The sequence below is a fragment of the Caretta caretta genome, chromosome 10 (genome assembly GCF_965140235.1).
Source record: "Caretta caretta isolate rCarCar2 chromosome 10, rCarCar1.hap1, whole genome shotgun sequence".
Lineage (NCBI taxonomy): Eukaryota > Metazoa > Chordata > Testudines > Cheloniidae > Caretta > Caretta caretta.
The window spans coordinates 46,407,295-46,426,778 of NC_134215.1; the positions used below are offsets into that span (position 1 = coordinate 46,407,295).

General features: G+C 51.1%; 1 protein-coding gene across 2 annotated transcripts in view; it reads left to right on the top strand.

The window, feature by feature from the left end:
- ALPK3 (alpha kinase 3) overlaps positions 1-19,484 on the top strand; it is an 89,362-nt gene that overhangs the window by 51,278 nt on the left and 18,600 nt on the right. For both annotated transcript variants that reach the window (XM_048867546.2, XM_048867547.2), the window contains one exon: positions 5,088-6,507. In XM_048867546.2, the coding sequence (XP_048723503.2) occupies positions 5,088-6,507 (1,420 nt within the window). The remainder of the gene's footprint in view (positions 1-5,087; positions 6,508-19,484) is intronic.

The window sequence follows — 19,484 nt, forward strand, 5'->3', positions numbered from 1 at the left end:
TTCTCCTACCTTCTTGAGTGGTCCATTCAGCCTCCCATACTGCTTCCTCTCCCTCCCTACTCGCTCAGAATCATGGTCGCACCTTGCCTTCCTCACTCAGCTCTCTGCATCTCCAGGTGTGGCTGCTGAGTGAGGAGGAAGAGCAATATTTGGAGGCTTCTGTCCAGGACATCTTGGAGTATCTGCTGCACCATCAGTCATCTGGGCTTGCGCTTAGTTCATTGAGGGTTCGCCTGGTGGCGATATCAGTGTTTCATCCCCCCCCATTCAGGGAAGATCAGTCTTCTCCAATGCCATAGTAGCAAGATTCTTAAAAGGTCTTCTTAGTCTCTGTCTTCCAGACTGAGAGCCGGTCTCTTTGTGGGACCTTAACACAGTCCGAGTGGCTTTGATGGGACCTCTGTTCGAGTCCCAGGCATCTTGTCCCTTTCTCCTTTCGATCAGAAGGGCGCAGTCCTAGTAGTGATAACATCTGCTTGGGGAGTTGAGAGTTTCAGGCTCTGATGGCAGAGCCTCCTAAAACACAATTCTCCAAGGACAAAGTGACTTTATGACCACACCCAAAATGTTGCCTAACATGGTTTCTCAATTTCATTTGAACCAGGTGGTATGTTTACTGGTGCCTTTTTTTCCCCCTTAAGCCACATTCATCTCTGGAGGAGAAGTGTCTCCATATGTTAGATTTATCTGGACAAGAATAAACTGTTTTGTGCTTCGCCTCATCTGTTTGTGCCATATGCAGATCATATGAAGGGACAGGACGTCTCTTCGCAGATGATCTCTAAATGGATAACATCCTGTATTAAGCCTGCATATGAAATAGCTTTGGCTACGCTCCCTCAGCAGGCGTGAGCTCATTCTGTGAGCACAAGCAACACCAATAGTGTTCCTATGTGACGTCCCAGTCCTGGACATGTTGCAGGGTGGCCACGTGGGGGTCCACACATTTACGAACCATTACACCATCACCGCAACTTCCAGGGCAGATGCAAGTTTTCATAGAATGGTCCTGCAGTTCTTGTGCAGATCGAGTCCCACCTCCAGGGGTGTGTGTGGGGGGGTACAGCTTGTGAGCCACCTACGTGGAATACATGGCTGCATCTGCTCAAAGACAAAGACATCGGAGTCTCGTCTCTGGGCGTTCAGTGAGAAAGAACCAAGTGGCGTCAGAGTGGCACTGCCCCATATAGCCAGGGGAGAGTCTATGGCCATGAGGCGTGAGCACCATCTCCTACAAGTACCGCTAGGCAAAATTCTCTGGCTCCAGCATGCTGGGCGTGCACAGAGCTAAGTAGAAACATGTCTGTGTCATGTCTCGACGAACCACAATCACAGTAAGTAACCGTTTCGTCTCACAGAAGCAGGAAGCCTTATGGATCTCTGTCTGAGAGGAGCCCTAGAGCTGTGATGGCAGAGAGATGGCGTAGTAGCGTCTGTTGTGTTAATCTTGATGGAATATATGGGCCCAGAGAGTCAGAGGTGTTCACACATTCCTTTCGCTGTACAACATTAAACAATTAAACAAGGCTCAGGGTTATGGAATACAGAGACCTCCACCTGCTTAGCCCGTTACAAATCTTTTCAATCTGTTATTAAAGAAATGGGGGGGGGGAAAAGGGGGGGGGGGAACAGTGAGATAAATTTGAAAGGTAAAGTATCAAGTAGGGCTTTCATTTTAATGATATTCCTTACTCCCTTTAGCTGTAGAGGGGTTTTAGGACACCGATCCCTGCCGATGGTGTTAAAGATGGTAATAACTGCCCTTTGTGTGGGGTGGGGGAAGAGAAGTTGTTTGTTGAAATGGCTGGAGCTGTCGTAGCTGTTGTGGTTGAAGTCTGGTCTCACCTCCTAGAAGACCAATTGCTACAAACACACGAAAGAGGAGAGAAAAGAACACAAAAAGAGAGAACGCAGCTTTTGTCTGTAGGGCTGGCTTGTACTTGTAATCTCACTGGTGGAGAAACACCGGCCCAGCACACAGTCTGATCAGCCACTCCGAGACCCGGCAAAATTGTACCAGCATCTGCCTGTTTCGAGCAGGGGTTCACAACCATTTTTTTGAATTCCACTCCCACCTTGGCATTATTTTTTAATTGGGTTTAAGCGGGGGCTGGAGGTTTATTTGTGGATTGGATGGGAGCTGTGAGAGGGACAGGTTTGGGGGCTGTGGGTGATGTTGTGGGGGTGGAGGGACTGGGAGTGCAGGAAGCTGTGTGGTGGTGCTGGTGGCCACAGTTACCTCTGGCTGGCTCCCTCCTCCACAGCTCATTCCCCGTCTCCTCTTCTCTCCTCCCACTGTGCTTGCAGGCACTTGCAAGGGATGGACTCACCACTGCCACAACAAGAATGGGACTGGTTTGCTGGGCTCTGGATGGACTCTGCCCACAGCACTGTATGGGGCTCCTGGGGATGTCCGTCTCTGGGCTCTGGGGACTCCCCCTGCTCATCCTGCTGCTGGGCAGCTTAGCACTGCGCTGGCCCGGGCACTGCCGGAGGTGGGCGTCACCTGCCGAGCTGGGCCGTGCATGTGGGCAACGGGGTGGCTTAGATTTGGGGGAGCTGAGCAACCTCCAGCCCTAGCCACCGTTACCTATGCTGCCCCCCATCACAACAGAGGGACAGACGGGCCAACTTTGAGTGGTGTTGTGACCCTGTGGACCAGGTTGCAACGCCATTCTCTTAAACAGGCCTGGCTCACCGCACGCACCTAGAAAGTCTGACACCCACACCCCCAAGGTGAAAACTTCTGGTATAGGGCATTGTCTCTCAGCATAGACTCACAGCAGTGTTAAAACTTGTATAGTCTTGGCTGGCTGAGCTAGACTCTCGTTAGACAGAAGGCAAAAGGACAGGGATAGGAGGGATAAGAAATAAAGTGGGGAAGGAAAAGGAGACCCAAAGGAAGGGGTGTTGGCAGGAACCAGGCAGTGTTCAGGATTTAGTTCAGGGGTGGGCAAATTTTTTGGCCCAAGGGCCACATCTAGGTATGGAAATTGTATGGCAGGCCATAAATGCTCACGAAATTGGGGGTTGGGGTGCAGGAGGAGGTGCGGGCTCTGGGGTGGGGCCAGAAATGAGTTCAGGGTGCAGGAAGGGGCTGGGGCAGGGGGTTGAGGTGCGGGGGGGGGGAGGGCTCTGGCTGGGGATGCGGGCTCTGGGGTGGAACTGGCGATGAGGGGTTGGGGTGCAGGAGGGTGCTCCAGGCTGGGACCGAGGGATTCGGAGGGCTGGAGTGGGATCAGGGCTGGGGAAGGGGATTGGGATGCAGGAGGGGGTAGGGGTGCAGGCTTCAGGCGGCGCTTACCTCAAGCAGCTCCCAGAAGCAGTGACATGTCACCCCTCCGGCTCCTATGCAGAGGTGCAGCCAGGCATCTCTGAGGGCTGTCCTGTCCGCGGGCATTGCCCCTGCAGCTCCCATTCACCATAGTTCCCGGACAATGGGAGCTGTGGGGGCGGCACTTGGGGTAGGAGCAGCGTACGGAGCCTCTTGGCTGCCCCTACACTTAGGAGCCGGAGAGGGGACATGCCCCCAACCCTGCTCCCCAGCTGGAGCGCCGCTGCTCCTCAGCAGCTCGAGGGCCAGATTAAAACATCTGGAGGGTCGGATGCAGCCTCTGGTCCATAGTTTGCCCACCCCTGATTTAGCTGGTCCAGCCGGATCCTTCTGGCCCAGTCTGTTGAAGACATCTGTCATGATCAGGCTGACAAAAGCCCAACAGTGTCATGGTGGATCCCAGGAGATGGTGAGGGTGGCAGCCATGATGGTGAAGCTCACTCCTTTCCTGTTCACCCATCTCTCAGCTGGCCAGCTAATTAACTTTAAGAACCCCTCCCACAAAGGGAGTGATGGGTAGAAAAGCCCATCTCTTCATTATTTTACCCTTCTGTTAAATCCTTATTTCCAATGCACTAAGTTTGACTCATTGATTTCCAGTCCCACCCTCCTCTGGTTTACCAGACATGATTGGAAAAGTCCTTGATACATCAGGAGGCCATTCGGTTGCTATAGGTGACTGGAACCTTTTATGAACTTTTATCCACTTTCCCGCAGCGAGATTCATAAATGGGTTTGTCCTGCTAAGCCCCACTTGTTACAACCAGTCAAGGTAGGTTTCAAACAACTACTGGGCATAGACATGTGAGGTGAGGTGGAGTTGGGGGAGTGATCTCATTAGACTGGTTTCCTGTGGCAAAAGGGAAAGCTGGAGAAGGAAATTCAAGGAGCACGTCAGAGCCTGAGAGAAGAATCCTGCATGGGGATTCACTTGATCGGGGTGGAATCAATGGAGTTCTTGGTGCCATCCGTTCCTTCTTCACCACAGTCCTCTCCAGTTTAGGCCAATGCCAATATTTCAGCTTATGCCTCCTGCATGTGGAAACTGAGGATCATATTGTGGCTGCCTTGCATATGTTAGGGAGTCTCTTGCCAAGGCACCTGCTCCAGGAGCAGCCATCCATCCTCTTGTTGCTAGTGCTCTGGGAGCATTGGGTGTGGGGAAAGCAGGCTGGCACTGATTGTAGTGCTCCAGACCCAGCTGGGCATCTGAGCAACTATGGCTTCACCCCTGTGCATTCGCCTGTGTCTGTGGCGCAAGAAGGGGGAGTGCATGGCTGCACCACTGGAGCTGGTGAATCTCACTGCCTCTTGGTACCCTTGCTTGGGCAGCACCCTTCAGCCAGCTGTGGCTAAGAGCTATAGGGAATTCCTCATCTGGCCAGGAAAGCTCAAAGTTTGAGCATAACTCAGCCAAACAGTCACCACTTCTGAGTATGGATTTTTCTTAGTCTTTTTACCTTGACAAATTCATGGCAGTTTCACAAGCACTTGGGTTTCGGTTAGACTCTACCTGATGTGAGCCCTTTAGTATTTGTGACGTCATACGGTGAACAGACTTGAAAATAATGGTGATACCAAAATATCCCCCGTTTCCTGAGTGTTGTACCAGGTGGCTACTCTTTGACCAGCTGTAAAAAGGACTCTTCTTCTGAACTGTTCTCACTGACGTGTGTGTGGGTGTGTTCACGCGTGTCTGGAAAGTGCCTTGAGAGGGACAGGTGTGTCTCACTATGTTGTTTTTGGTCACCAGATGCAGAGAGGATGATGCGGCCATTTACCAGGCCTCTGCTAGGAATACCAAAGGCATCGTGTCCTGTTCCGGTGTCCTGGAAGTGGGAACCATGACGGAGTATAAAATACATCAGAGGTGGTTTGCCAAACTCAAGCGAAAGGCAGAAGCCAAGTTGCATGAAATAGAGCAGAGCCGAAAACGAGGGAAAGAAAACATGGAGGTGGAGAAGCTGAGGAGGACAAGCCCTGAGAGATTCCAGCGAAAGCGCCGGCTGACTGGGGATCTGAATCTGCGTTCAGGTGCCTCCCTATGGGAGAAGGAAGATGTAGCAAAGGTGCATGTTGGGGATCCTAAGTCAAGATTATGGGAAGATGTTGCTGAGCCTAAGGAGCTGTCCTTAAATGCAACTGCTGGATATTCAAACAACTTCCTAACAAGGCCTCTGGATGCAGAGGTGACCACCAATGGAGACTCCTCTATAGAAAGCGGGGAGGAAAATGGAAATAGCTTTTTCACATACATCTATGAGACGGTGGAGGAAATAACTACCAAGCCCATCACCAGAGAGTCCTTTGCTAAAAAGAAGAAAAAGAAAGGGGAAGAGCCTGCTACCCTGTTGGCAGCAAAACAGGAAGTTTCAAGTCAAGAAAATGGGCTGAGAGAGAGCCAAAATCTCTCTCAAAGTCAAAGAAATGCCCCTTCCGTCGCCCTGCTGGGGAGCATGCAATCAGTAGCGGCAATGAGCCAGGTGGTGGGAGATGTTCCAGAAGTCAAAGAACTTGGAACACCCAGCAGTCAGGAGGATGCTAAAACTGGCAAACCTCAGCGATGCTCCCAGCCTTTCAGGGGTGACACTTACTTCTCCTTGACAGAGATGTATCTTGAGAGTGGAGCAAAACATGTAATGGAAGAGAAGATGCCACAAGCCCCAGAAGAAGCCGAGAATGGGGCTCAGCTGCAGTTTCCGGCTGTGAGCATTAACAGGCAAAGAGATACTCCTCCACCAGCATCTGAGATGTTCCTGGTAGAGGCTGTAGCAGGAGAGGAGCAGAAAGGCCAATCTGTGGAACAGGAACTGGAGGAGAATGAGGCCATAGATACAAAGGTAACCAAAAAGGAAAGTGAACCGCCTGGGGATTTGAATAAGAAGAGAGTTGAGCCTCCTAGCAGGACCCTGGAGCCAAGGTCTGCAATGCAGCACCCCCTCCTGATGGGAAATGCATCAGGGACTTCTTGCATCTCCTCGGGCAAAAACATCCAAGAAACAGACTTGCTGGACTCTGTACAAGTGAACACCGAGCAGCCCCTTCGGCATACTACCCCATCTCTGAATCAAGTGGCCCCGTGTCTGGATTTGTCCCAGCTGAGACAGGAGGCAGGAGGAATCTTGCTTCAGGGCTCCTTGGAAGAACAGGTGGTCTTCAAAGTGCCGTGTGAGGTAATGTAAGTTCTATTTTTTTTTTGGGGGGGGGGGGGAGGGTGACCTCAGGCAAATGTTTCCAAATCAGCTAAGCAGTGAGCACAGATCACTCTTAGCTATAAATGGCAACTGAGAATGCTGAATGTGTATGACAAACAGAGAGCATGATGACATCTGTTCAGCTTAGCAATGAGCCTTGGCTTCTAAGTGGCACAGTTAGTAAGTCATTATGTAAACGAAAAACAGACATGCCAGGTAGGCTTTGTGAACTTCACTGGGCAGCGGGTGGAATTTTGTTTATGGTAAAACATACATACAGTAGATCTGGCCATTTGTTGGCTCCATCTGCCCTGCTGGAACAGTGCTGTTGAAGAGTCGTTGTGCTGGCTGCTGAGTCGGAGCACTGCATCTGTTCCTGACTGTCACCAGTTCCTTTCAGTCCGTGTCTATTTTTGTCACTTAATCTGAAGTGTTTTCCATGAAATGCAGTATTGGGCTGGAGGTTACATGTTCCCTTATTAACATGTTTTACGGCCCAACATCCTGTGATCCTGATTTCAGGGCACAGTTGGGATTTTACATCTGAACAATGACATCAATGTGCCGGGGGGTCATTACAGTTCAGATCTAGATGAATAAAGAGACCAAGTTGAGGCCCCACTGCCAGGAGAATAGAGAGTGGCAGGTGCATGTGGATTCAGTCTCCTGCTCCAGTTCCCCCAGAAGGTTGGAAAAAGCCCAAACTTCCCACCTGTATACCATTGTGATGGCCTGGGCCAGCTAGCTGTGACCCGCTTCTGCTCTCTGAAACCATTTCTTATACACTGTTACTACACCAGCAAAGAGGAGTACCGTATTTCTGAGGGGGGGTTACTCCTGCCTGGGCATAGCCAAATGAACAGAGCATAGCATAGCTGTCACTCACACCACATACTTGGCAGGTAATGCAATACGTCCACTGACTGTAATGGGAAGTTGAAACTGCCAGGTGTTCCAGCATTTCCCAAGGCTGGCACCTGCCTTCCTCTTCTAGATTTCCTTGCAGATGTGCAGCTGTAGCCGGAAGCACAGCCTTGTAATGTTAAGGAACCGGTCAAGATCCATTTCTGGACACAAGCTTTACCAAAAAAACCCCCAAAATGGTTACTCACCTTCTCGTAACTGTTGTTCTTTGAGATGTGTTGTTCATGTCCATTCCAATCAGGTGTGTGCGTGCGTGCACAGCAGCTGGAAGATTTTTCCCATAGCAGCATCCATCAGGTCAGTCCGGGCGCCCCCTGGAGTGGTGCCATCATGGCGCTCAATATAGGGCTCTACCGACCCGCCACCCCCTCAGTTCCTTCTTGCCCGCTACTCTGACAGAAGAGTAGGAGGGTGGGTATTGGAATGGACATGAACAACACATCTCGAAGAACAACAGTTATGAGGAGGTGAGTAACCATTTTTTCTTCTTCAAGTGTTTGTTCATGTCAATTCCAATCAGGTGACTCCCAAGCCTAAGTTCAGGAGGTGGGGTCGGAGTTCTCCACTGACTGGAGCACCATTCTACCGAAGGCTGCATTGTCTCTGGCCTGCTGGTAATCACATAATGTGCGGTGAAAGTATGTATGGAGGACCACGTTGCCACTCTGCATATTTCCTGGGTCGGGACTTGCACCAGGAATGCTGCTGAAGAAGCTTGTGCCCTGCTGGAGTGCACAATGAGCGGAGGGGCAGGCACCTCTGCCAGGTTATAGCATTCACGGATGCAGGATGTGATCCAGGAGGAAATTTGTTGGGAGGAGACTGGAAGACCCTTCATCCTGTCTGCCATGGCCAAAACAGTTTCATTCTTTCAGTGTAAAAGGCTAGTGCTCTGCGAACGTCCAATGAGTGAAGCCTCTGCTCTCTGCCGCTCGAGTGTGGCTTAGGATAGAACACTGGGAGGAAGATGTCCTGGTTGATGTGAAACTGGGAGACAACCTTTGGGAGAAAAGCGGGATGTGGCCTGAGCGGGACCTTGTCCTTATAGAACACGGTGTAAGGTGGCTCTGATGTTAGGGCCTTGATCTCAGTCACCCTCCTGGCTGAGGTGATTGCTACCAGAAACTCCACCTTGTATGACAGGTAGAGCAGCGAACAAGTTGCCAGCAGTTCAAAGGGTGAACCCATCAATTTGAAAAGGACCAGATCGAGGTCCCAGGTTAGGGCTGGTTGCCAGATGTACGGATATAGCCTCTCGAGACCTTTCAGGAAATGGCTGACCATAGGGTTGGCAAACACCGACCGGCCCTCTGAGCCTGGATGGAAGGCAGAGATGGTGGCCAAGTGAACCCTTATTGATGAAATGGACAGTCACTGCTGCTTGGGATTGAGAAGGCAGTCCAGTATGGTTGGTATAGGGGCAAGTGTCGGGAATGAGTGATGCTGCGCCGATGTCTCTAAGGTGCCACAAGTACTCCTTTTCTTTTTGCGAATACAGACTAACACGGCTGCTACTCTGAGACCAGATTGAGAATCTTTTCCACTTGTCAAGGTAGGTAGCCTTGGTGGAGGGTTTCCTACTGCCCAGGAAGACTTTTCTAACCGGGTCTGAGCAGGAGAACTCTGTGGTGTTCAGCCACTGAGCTTCCACACTGTGAGGTGCAACAACTCGAGATTTGGGGGCTGGAAACAGCCGTGATACTGAGTTATTAAGTCCAGGAGGAACGGCAAGGTAACTGGGGCTTCCACAGATATTTCCAGGAAAGATGTGTACCAGTGTCGGCGGGGCCAGGCTGGAGCTATCAATATCACTGAAGCTTCTTTCCTGCGTATCTTGAGGAGCACCTTGTGAACGAGAGGGAAGGACAGGAATGCGTAGAGGAGACGGCCTCCCCATGGGAGGAGGAATGCGTCTGCAATGGAGCCTGGGCTGTGATTCAGGAAGGAGCAAAACTGCTGGCACTTCCTGTTGCGTCAAGTGTCGAACAGGTCCATCTGGGGAAAACCCCACCGTTGGAAGATGGAGTTCATGATGTCCAGGTGTAGGGACCGCTCATGGCCATGAAAAGACCTGCCGAGATGGTCCGCCAATTCGTTCTTGCTCCCGGGAAGTACGATGCTTGCAGCTGTATCGAATGAGTTACACAAAAGTCCCACAGCATGAGGGCTTCCTGGCATAGGGGAGAGGAGCATGCACCCCCGTTTGTTGATATAGAACATCACCGTGGTGTTGTCTGTCATGACTGATACACATCTCCCTGTCAAGTGGGCTCAGAAAGTCTGGCATAGCAGATGCAAGTCTGGCATAGCAGATGCACCACTCTCAGCTCTCTGACATTGATTTGGAGAGCAAGTTCCGCCTGAGACCGGAGGCTTTGTGTCCTGAGGTCTCCCAGATCTGCTCCCCAGCCCAAGGCTGACCCGTCTGTCACTAGTGAGAGGGATGGCTGAGGACCGGTGAAGGGGATCCCTGCACACAGTACCTGCAGGTCAAGCCACCGCTGGAGGGAGTTGAGGACCAGGCGAGGCAGAGTGACAACCCTTTCCAAACTATCCCGAGCTGGCCAATACACTGAGGCTAGCCACGATTGGAGAGGCTGGAGTCTGAGCCTGGCATGTTGCGCCACATAGGTACAAGAGGCCATGTGTCCTGGAAGTTTCAGGCAATTCCTTGCTGTGGTAGTGGGAAACTTTTTAAGACTTTGAATGATGTTGCCCAGGGCCCAAAACCTCATTTCTAGGAGGTATGCCCTGGCCTGTGTCGAGTCCAGCACCACCCCTGTGAACTCTATCTGCTGAACAGAGGACAGAGTTTATTTCCCCATGTTCAAGTTAAGGCCCAGTTCATCGAACATCATTCTTATGAAGTTGACTTGTGCCTCCACTTGAGCCCTGGAGCAGCCCTTGATCAGCCAGTTGTCAAGGTACGGGAACACCTGTACCTGACGCATGCATAGGAACGCGGCCACGACTGCCATGCACTTGGTAAACACAAGAGACGCTGCTGACAGGCCAAACGGGAGGACTGTGAACTGGTAGTGTTTGTTGCTCACCACAAACCTGAGGTACCTTCTGTGGGACAGTGTAATTGTTATATGAAAATATGCATCCTTCAAGTCTAGGGCGGCATGCCAGTCCCCTAGATCCAAGGGAGGGATGATGGAAGCCAAAGAGACGATGCGGAACTTCAGCTTCCTCATGAACTTGTTGAGCTCCCATAGGTCTAGGATAGGTCTGAGCCTGCCTTTGGCTTTCGGTATCCGGAAATACCAGGAATAGAAACCATTGCCCTTCTGCTCCAGAGGAACCTCTTCCACTGCCCCTAGCGATAGGAGTGAATGAACCTTCTGTATGAGGATTTGCTTGTGAGAAGGGTCCCTGAAGAGGGTCGGGGAAGGCGGATGGAAGGGTGGACGGCAGAGAATTGGAGAGAGTATCCCCTCTCTACCATGCAGAGCACCCAGCGGTCTGATGTGATACAGACCCACGCAGGGTAGAAAGGGCATAGTCACGACCAGAAGGTAAGGCAAGTTGGATCCAGTCCAAGTGCTGGTGTGCCATCCTATTTTGCACCTTCAAAAGGCCTGCTTCTGGCCAGATGAAGGTTTGGACGGACTAGAGCCCTGGCCTGAGGACAGGTGTGGCCTCTTCCTGCCGCTCCTGTTTCTCCTCCGTGAGCCATCCTGCCAGTTCTGCTGTTGGTAGAACCACGGAGGAGGTTGTGGCCTAAAAGCCTCCACTGCGTGGCGGGGATATGGAAGCCCAGTGATTTGAGGGTGGCTCTTGAGTCTTTTAGGCTATGTAGTCTTTTATCCGTCTTTTCAGAAAATAGAGTCACGCCCTCAAAGGGGAGATCCTGAATGGTCTGCTGGACCTCGTATGGCAGACTTGATACCTGGAGCCTGGAGACCCTTCTCATGGCAATCCCAGTAGACATCACTCGAGTGGCCGCATCAGCCCCACCCAGAGCGGCCTGCAACGAAACTCAGGAAATGAGCTTGCCCTCCTCCACCAGGGCCGAGAATTCGGCATGGGAGTCCTGTGACAGCAGCTCTATGAACTTTGCCGTTGCCCCGCATGTATTGTAGCAATACCTGCTGACAATGGCCTGCTGATTAGAAATGCGGAGCTGCAAGCCGCCAGTGGAGTAGACCTTTCTCCTAAAAAGGTCGAGTCATTTCACCTCCCAATTCTTTGGGAAGGGGCCTTGGTAGGTGCTCACATTGGTTAGCAGTATCCACGATCAAGGAATTTGGTGGAGGACGGGTATACAAGTGCTTGTAGCCCCTGGACAGCACAAAATAGCGTCTTTCATTGTGCTTAGCCATAGGAGGCAACAAAGCTGGGGTCTGCCACACGGTTTTGGTGGTGTTGGCAATAGTCTTTATGGGGGTAGGGCAATATGAGCAGGTCCGGAGGGGGCAAGGATATCCACCGTTGGATCTGCATCCTCCACTACCTCCTCCACCTGAATGCCTAGGCCCTGGGCAACCCTCCTCAGCAATTGCTGTAGGACCCTGTTGTCCTCCAGGGCCGGGGCTACCAAAGTGCCTGCCAGCGCTTCATCTGGAGAGGAAGAGGAAGAGACCCCTCAAGGAGTGGCTATTCTCTTCCCTCCACACCCAAGGAGTCCTGCAGTGCTTGGGGATCCTGGGCTGAAGCCGATGCGAACGGTGCTGTGGTCCTCGGTGCCAGAGCTGTATACGTCAGTGCCGAGGCTCCCGGTGCTGAAGTTGTTGAAGCTGTCAGTGCTGAGGAGTCGGTGCTGAAACCGCTGGGGCTGGCCTAGACGATGGGTTGGAGTTGGGATGGTGACGTCAGGGAACAATGGAGCTACCCCTGATTCTGCTAATGCCGACGGTGCCGGTGGCGGTACAAAAGTAGCCGAGGCCACTGCCGCTGCCCTGGAATGCAACCCTTGGCCTTGGTGAAGGGCCCAGGGAGTCCAAAAGGGCCACTGTGCCGCGTAAGGCTGCCAGTCTCGTGATGACCTGGACCGTTTACTTCAGCTCCTATGAGATCGATAGGAGTCTGACTCAGAGGTCTCCGAAAAGGAGGACCATGGAGGAGCGGTATTTCAAGGCACAGAGGGGCCGCGTTGCAGGCTCGGGGACCGATGAGGGTGTTGACCCTGTTCTGGTGCCGGGGAGCAGTGCACCAGGGATGAAGACCGCCAGGCTTTCCCCTTGACGGTGCCGGGGAGCGACTGGTGCTGACGACCTCTCCTGTCTAGGCGGGGAGAATGGTGCCGTAAGCTGGAGCAGGTCCCGTGCTGCCTCAAACACCTCTGGGGTCGACGGGAGGTGTAGTTGTCAGCTTGGCCTCAGCGAGTGAGAAGGGTCCAGACTCGACCGCCCTTCCATGGGGGCAGGAGTCGACACGACCGTCTCTGGCAGCAAGGCCGAAGTAGTGTGGCCCTACTCAGGTCTCACAATGGCTGGCTCCTTGGGTCTAGCTGGGGTGGGGAGAATGACCCCTCTCTGGCCTCCTCTTCTTCTGTGGCACTGGCGATTGAGACCGGTGCCTGCCTGCGGCATGTGAGCTGCGAGTGGAGCCATGATGATGCCGAGAGTCCTTGTTATTACTTGGCACCAATCCCCGTGCCGACGGTGCTGGGGCACTGCGTACCGAGGAGGAGGTACTCGGCACCGGGGTCGCATTGGGGCTGGAGTGCCTCTTCCATTGGAAGGATCTTCAGGCGCTGATTTCTATCTTTCAGTATCCTGGTGAGAAACCTCCTGCAGATCCTACAGCGATCCTTTTGATGGCTTTCCCCCCAAACACTTCAGACACGAAGTGTGAGGATTGCTTCTGGGCATACACTTGCTGCAGACCTCACAGGCTTTGAAGCCAGGAGACCGCGGCATGCCCTAGTGCCGGAATAGCACTGGAGGGGAAGCCCCTCCAAAGGAAACTTAAGAACTAAATAGAGGACTTACTAACTACTTAACGCTATGGAACTAATGAGAACTATATACAGACTGCCAAATGGGCTTGTCACGACAAGAGCAAGGGGAAGTTCCAGCTAACCGTCACTGGTGGTAAGAAGGAACTGATGGGGGTAGCGGCTCGGTAGGGGCCTATATTGAGCGCCATGATGATGCCACTCCAGGGGGTGCCCAGACCAACCCGACTGCTGCTGATAGGGGAAAAATCTTCAGGCTGCCGTGCACGTACACGCATGCACATTCCTGATTGGAATTGTCATGAACAAGCACTCGAAGAAGAATTGAGGTTCTGTATCCTGGAGTCATCTGCAGTTATCCCAGTACAGTCCCCTGGACCCTTCTTTAAGCTGACTGCACAGCCCCCATGGGCCATATCACTTCTCTTACCATCAAACTGCTGCATTAATCCCTGTCGTGCCACAAAAATCCACAGCAACACTGCTCTTGAGCTTTGCCGCCTGCCACTTGGCTTTGTGCTGCTTGCTCCCGAGCAGGAGGGTTTCTGGCACCAGTCATGTGCTGCCATCCTTAGGGCTCTGTCTACACTGGAAAACACATCCTCTTAGAAAACATGCTCCTGTCATGGGGCAGGACTCACCCCTGCGGCACCTCCTGCTGGTCTCTCAGGGAATTAGCTCTTCCAGCCTCCAGAGCACCCTCTGCAGGCTGGTGTCTTGCTGCCGCTGGCCCCCGTGTCCCTCCCGGACCCTGCTCCACCTTAGGTGCCCAGGTACACTCCCCAGCAGCCAGGCTCTTCTCCCTCTAAAGGCAGAGAGACTCTGCTCCTGGCCCATTGCCCTCTCATAAGGGCCAGCTGACCCTGATTGCAGCGTGGCCACAGCTGAGCCTGCTTCCCCCAATCAGCCTGGAACTGCTTGCTCCCAGCCACAGCCCTCTCCTGGGCTGTTTTAAGCCCTTTAAGGCTGGAGCGGGTGACCACCCCGCTACAGCTCCCTAACGAACAAGTGGATAAATGCCGTCTCGCACCTAGTGTAGACAAAGATGGTCGTGTCTGAAACATTAGCTGGTCATAGTTAACACTATTGGAGCTATGCCTAGCAAAGACATTTCTAAAGGTGTTAAACTTGTCTACACTGGGTACTGGGTTGTGGTTAGAATGTGTTAATTGACTGTCATGAGTTTTAAAACAAAAAAATCTTTCCCTTGGTCTGGACAGGGCCATCTCAAATAGATTCCCTCTGAGCAGAGGTTGGCTGTAGTGGGAAAACTGGAGCCAAAGCCTGATCTACTTCTGACCCAAAGATCAGAGGAGAAGTTGGTTCTGATTTAACTACTACTTCATTCTGCCCATGGTGTAAATGCCGTAAAATAGGAAGTGCTCTTGCTATGGTACAGATAACAGACATTAATTATATTTGCTGTGGAGCATCTTTACAAAATCCTATGACAACCTTCAGTTTTCTAATCAGCTGAAGTTAAATGGAATTTGTGCTCCATCACCTGACCTCACAGTGTGGGTCTAATAAGGAGTCCACAGTACAAGGTCTTGACTTGACATTGTCATGCTGTGGTGAAATGAGTAAGCTCTGGGAGGATGGTGTACATTGAAGCTCATCCACGGCAGCTCTTTTCTGTGAGATGTTGCAAATTCTATGAGGTTTGCCAGATCTTCTCCCTCTAGACCAACCCATGGGATGATCTCCTCCTCTCTCATGGATTACATCTACTGCTACACCCTGACTGTCCCTGTCTGTACTGTCCTGCATGTCTGCCTGTCTGAAGGAACTCTCCTCTGGGGTGTCTGCTGCCAGCACGTCAAACTGAGCTCCTCTTCACTCATCCAAACCCCTCCATCACTCTGTAACTTCACCATCTTCTGGGTCACCCCAGCTTGCAATTTGGGGTCACAAGTGTTGTCTCCTCCCTCATCCACGCCTTTGCCAAGCCTGCCAGTTCTTCCTCTGTTACATGACCATGACTGACTCATTCCTCTCCAGCCCCATCTCCAGTAGTCCAAGCTGAGGCCATCTCTCTCACCTCAAAGATTGTGTCCATTGTAATAAGAGTCCGACTGAGAGGAGCTGAAAAGAGACTGTACTTCATTGCCTTGTCCCCGTCACATGATCGGGTTGGGATGACAAGGTTAGTATCCTGTCCCATGATAGGGTTTGTATCCATTGTCTCCAGGGGTCACCGTTACATCTCTCCATCCCACCCCATTTTTCTTTTGTTCAAAGAAGAATAAAACACACAAGCTAAAAATAACCACAGACTAATGAATAGCTACGAGCTAACCTAGTGACTGCATCCGAGCCTCCAGGGCTTCCTTCTGCAGGGGGATGCTTAGGTGATTTCACCACATGAATCCTGTATTTGCTGTTCCTCAAGTTCTTCACTGTCAGTTCTGGTGTGCTGAAAGAAGTAGAATGCCCCACTGTCCGTCATATCAAGAAACAGAGCCGGTGTCCTCCTGGGTTTTGCTTAGCGGTGTTGTGCTGTGCCTACAGGGCAGCCGTGATGGAGATAGTTTAGATGTTACCTGGTCACATTACCAGGCGTTTGCTCTTTGGAATCTGAACGTTCTCTATCATTTTGCGATGGGGGTACCTGTCTGCCATTCTTGTTGTAACATTTCTTCTCTTCTAGTTTCCGTGCTCCTCTTTTTTGACTGTTTATGGCCATGGCTGCACCTGGAGCTGGGGGTATGATTCCCAGCTGGAGGAAACATGCCGGCACTAGCTCTCATCGGGCTGGCACACTAAAAATAGCATATAGCTGCAGCAGCACGAGCAGTGGGAGCGGCTCTCCCTGAGTGTGTGCCCGTCACAGCCCAACCCAGCGGAAGAGACTTTCAAAGCAGTTGGAGCTGTGGTGTAGCCTGCACCCTGGCAGCCAGAACTGCTTTGGCTAACCACAGCCGCACACCCATCAGTCTTCTTGATTGCCAACTTACATGTGACACTGCTCTTCCCTATGTGGATACACAAGTGGAGGAGTGATTATATACTGTCCATCCTTCATTCTCTCCCATTCTACACAGCTCATGCTGTTACAAAGTTTGCTGCTGTATGCTGTCACCTTTTCTGCTACTTCTTCCCTTTTGGAATTTGAGAACACTCCTGTGGCAATTCCAGAAAAGACAATATTGGGAAATCCTGTTCTGTATTATGAACCTCTTTTGAGGCAGGTCAGAGTGTCTTTGGTGATGCCTTGGAAACAGTAGCAAGTACCCCATGGCCAGTGGAGATGAACTGGCTACACCGATTGCCCATTGAACTGTGTGAATCAGAGTCCTGCTGTACCATTCCACTGGACATGGATGTAGGGGCAGAGTTGAGGTTGTGTGGGAAATGTCACCTTAGCTCTTTGTTTCCTGGTTCTCCAACATTTGTGTTTTTCTTGCTGGTGTTAGCTAACACTCTTGTAAAGTGAGGGTGTGAGGGACCTTAGCTCTGCATTCCCTGGGGTTCTAACCTTCGAAACTCAACACTCCTTTTCCGGGAGAGCTGGAGGACACGGGGTAGGGTGAGTGCCTGCAACTGGCCTTCTATGGTAGCTAAGTGTTTGTGGGTTAATATGACTGCTGGAGAGGCCAGTTCTCTCTGATCCTTTTTGCAGGAAATGCTTTATTAACAGCTTCCTAGGGATTTTCTGATTTCAGCTCCCCCTCTCTTTGGGGAAGCCCAGGAGTGAGTGTATTGGAGGTTCTTGGGCACTCAGAACAGTCCCCTGCAGGGCAGATGATTTGCCAGCGGAGACTCAGGGAAACAGCTCTTTGCACTTCTGTTCAGCTAATGGAGAGTATAAGGGCCTCCTCTCTGCCTGCAGTCAGATTCCACATGAGCAGTTTATCAGGTTTTTCAAGAGGTTTCAGCACTCAGAATCACATGGTCTCTGCATCACCAAGGCTGAAGTGGAGGGTGCTTGTCACTTGACTATATTAGGTGATATGGAGCAGTGGCGGGCTCAGTGAGAGTCTTGCTTTGCGTGGGGGAGGGGGAACTTGTACTCTGAGCCGTGACCTTCTTCCCTCAAGAATACATGGCTGTGGATGCGAAACCCCACTGCTAATGCGGCACTGAGAGGGAGAGGTAATCGCTGAGGATCGCATGGCCACATGGCGCATCGGCAGTGATGCTGCCGTGACCCCGAACTTCATCTTGCCCAAATGGAAGGACCGGGGTTGGCACCTGCCCCACGGGGAAGAGGGGAGGATGCCAGGTAGTGTACATTGGAGGGAATGATTTGAATGACTCCTACACCTTACAGAGTTCTGAACAAATTGTTAACTCAGGAAAAAGCTCTGGGCATCGTTGCAGACAGCTCAGTTAAACCTCTACTCCATGCGCAGCTTCAGAAAAGCAAACTGAATGTTAGGCTGCGTAAAGAATGGGATGGTGAATGATACAGGGAATAGACTAATGCCTTTATGTGAATCAATGGAGTAGCCTCATCTGGATTCTGTGGGCAGCACTGGCCATCCATCTCTAGAAAGATATTGCAGAACTAGAGGGGTTCAGAGAAGGGTGACAAGAATGATTAGGGGCTAGAAAAATTGTCATACAAAGAAAGAGAAAAGACTGGGATTGTTACCTTGGAGAGGAGATAGTTAAGAGGGGACATGATAAAAGTATATAAAATAATGACTGGCCTAGGGAAGGTAGATCAGAAACTTCTTCAGTTCTCCCTGTCTCATAACACAAGAATAAGACAGAAGAGATTGGAAGCTGGCAAAGTCAATACTGATAAAAGGAAATATTTGTTTACACAACATGTAATTAGACTATGTAACTCATTGGCAACAGGACGTCAGAGTGGTCAAGAATTTAGCAAGATTCAGAGGGAGACTGGGTGTTTATATGGATATCAGGAATATCTAGTTATAATAGTTGATGTTTAAAAAATTTTTGGGAAGGAGATAAAACCACCTGCTTCAGTCTTTAAACTGATCTCTCACTATTAGGGGTTAGGATGAGACCTTCACAAGGGGGCACATTATCCCATATTTGCCAGGTGAGAGGTGTCCTGCAGCTTCCTAAGGAGCATCTGGCGCTGATCATTGTTGGAGACTGACGCTGGGTTAGAAGAACCTCTGCTCTGATCTGTTCTGGCATCCCCATGCCCTTTTCACATGAATGTTACGAATTGCTAAGGGAGAGATGGGAGAGAGTGATTCTCCCATTGTTTCATCTTGGCATCTACATTTTGGGATTTGCAGTCAGCAATAACATATCACACTTTCTGGGAAATGGGCTTCTCCAGGCTTATGTACTTTGTGCGTGCCATTTCTTGACGTGTTACAATTGCGTAACATGAAGGGTAAGTTCTGGCATGAAGACTCCAGTCAGTGACTCCGCTCCTCCAGCCCACGGAGCACTCTGCAATAAGAGTAAAGCTCATTGGTGTAGGAGACAACTTCCTCAACGGCTGGTCCGAGACTGTGGAGTGAACTCCCCATCAGAAACCTCCCCACCTTCGGCTCCAACTGCCAGGCACATTTCTTTGATCTTGCCTTCACTAACATAAGCACAAAGGAGGCATGGGCATTTAAAACAATAACATTAAAAAAATCCAACAAGACACTTAACTGCACACACATCTCGTCCTGAGGAGATGCTGGGAGAACAAACAACACATGACAGAAGCTTGTCACGTTGCTTAATGCACTGCTGGAAGGTGCTCCAATGCTATGGTGCTGAGCGCTATATGAGGACATGTAGAGAAGAGAATTGTGTTGTAGCCATGGCCTTTGCATGGCAGGAGCATAGTTACAAGTGAGGGCCTGATTTTTCAGAGGTGTTGAACCCCCACAGGTCCAACTGCAGTCAGTGGAAGCATGGGGCACTCCGACTTTAAGGTCAGAAGGGACCATCTAGTCTGACCTCGCCACAGAACTTCACCCACCCACTCCTGTAATAGACCCCCAACCTCTGGCTGAGTTAATGACATCCTCAAATCATGGTTTAAAGACTTAAAGTTACAGAGAATCCACCATTTACACTAGTTGAAACCTGCAAGTGATCTGTGCCCCACGCTGCAGAGGAAGGTGAAAAACCCCCAGGGTCTCCGTCTATCTGACCTAGGAGAAAATTCCTTCTCTACCCCAAATATGGTAGTCAGTTA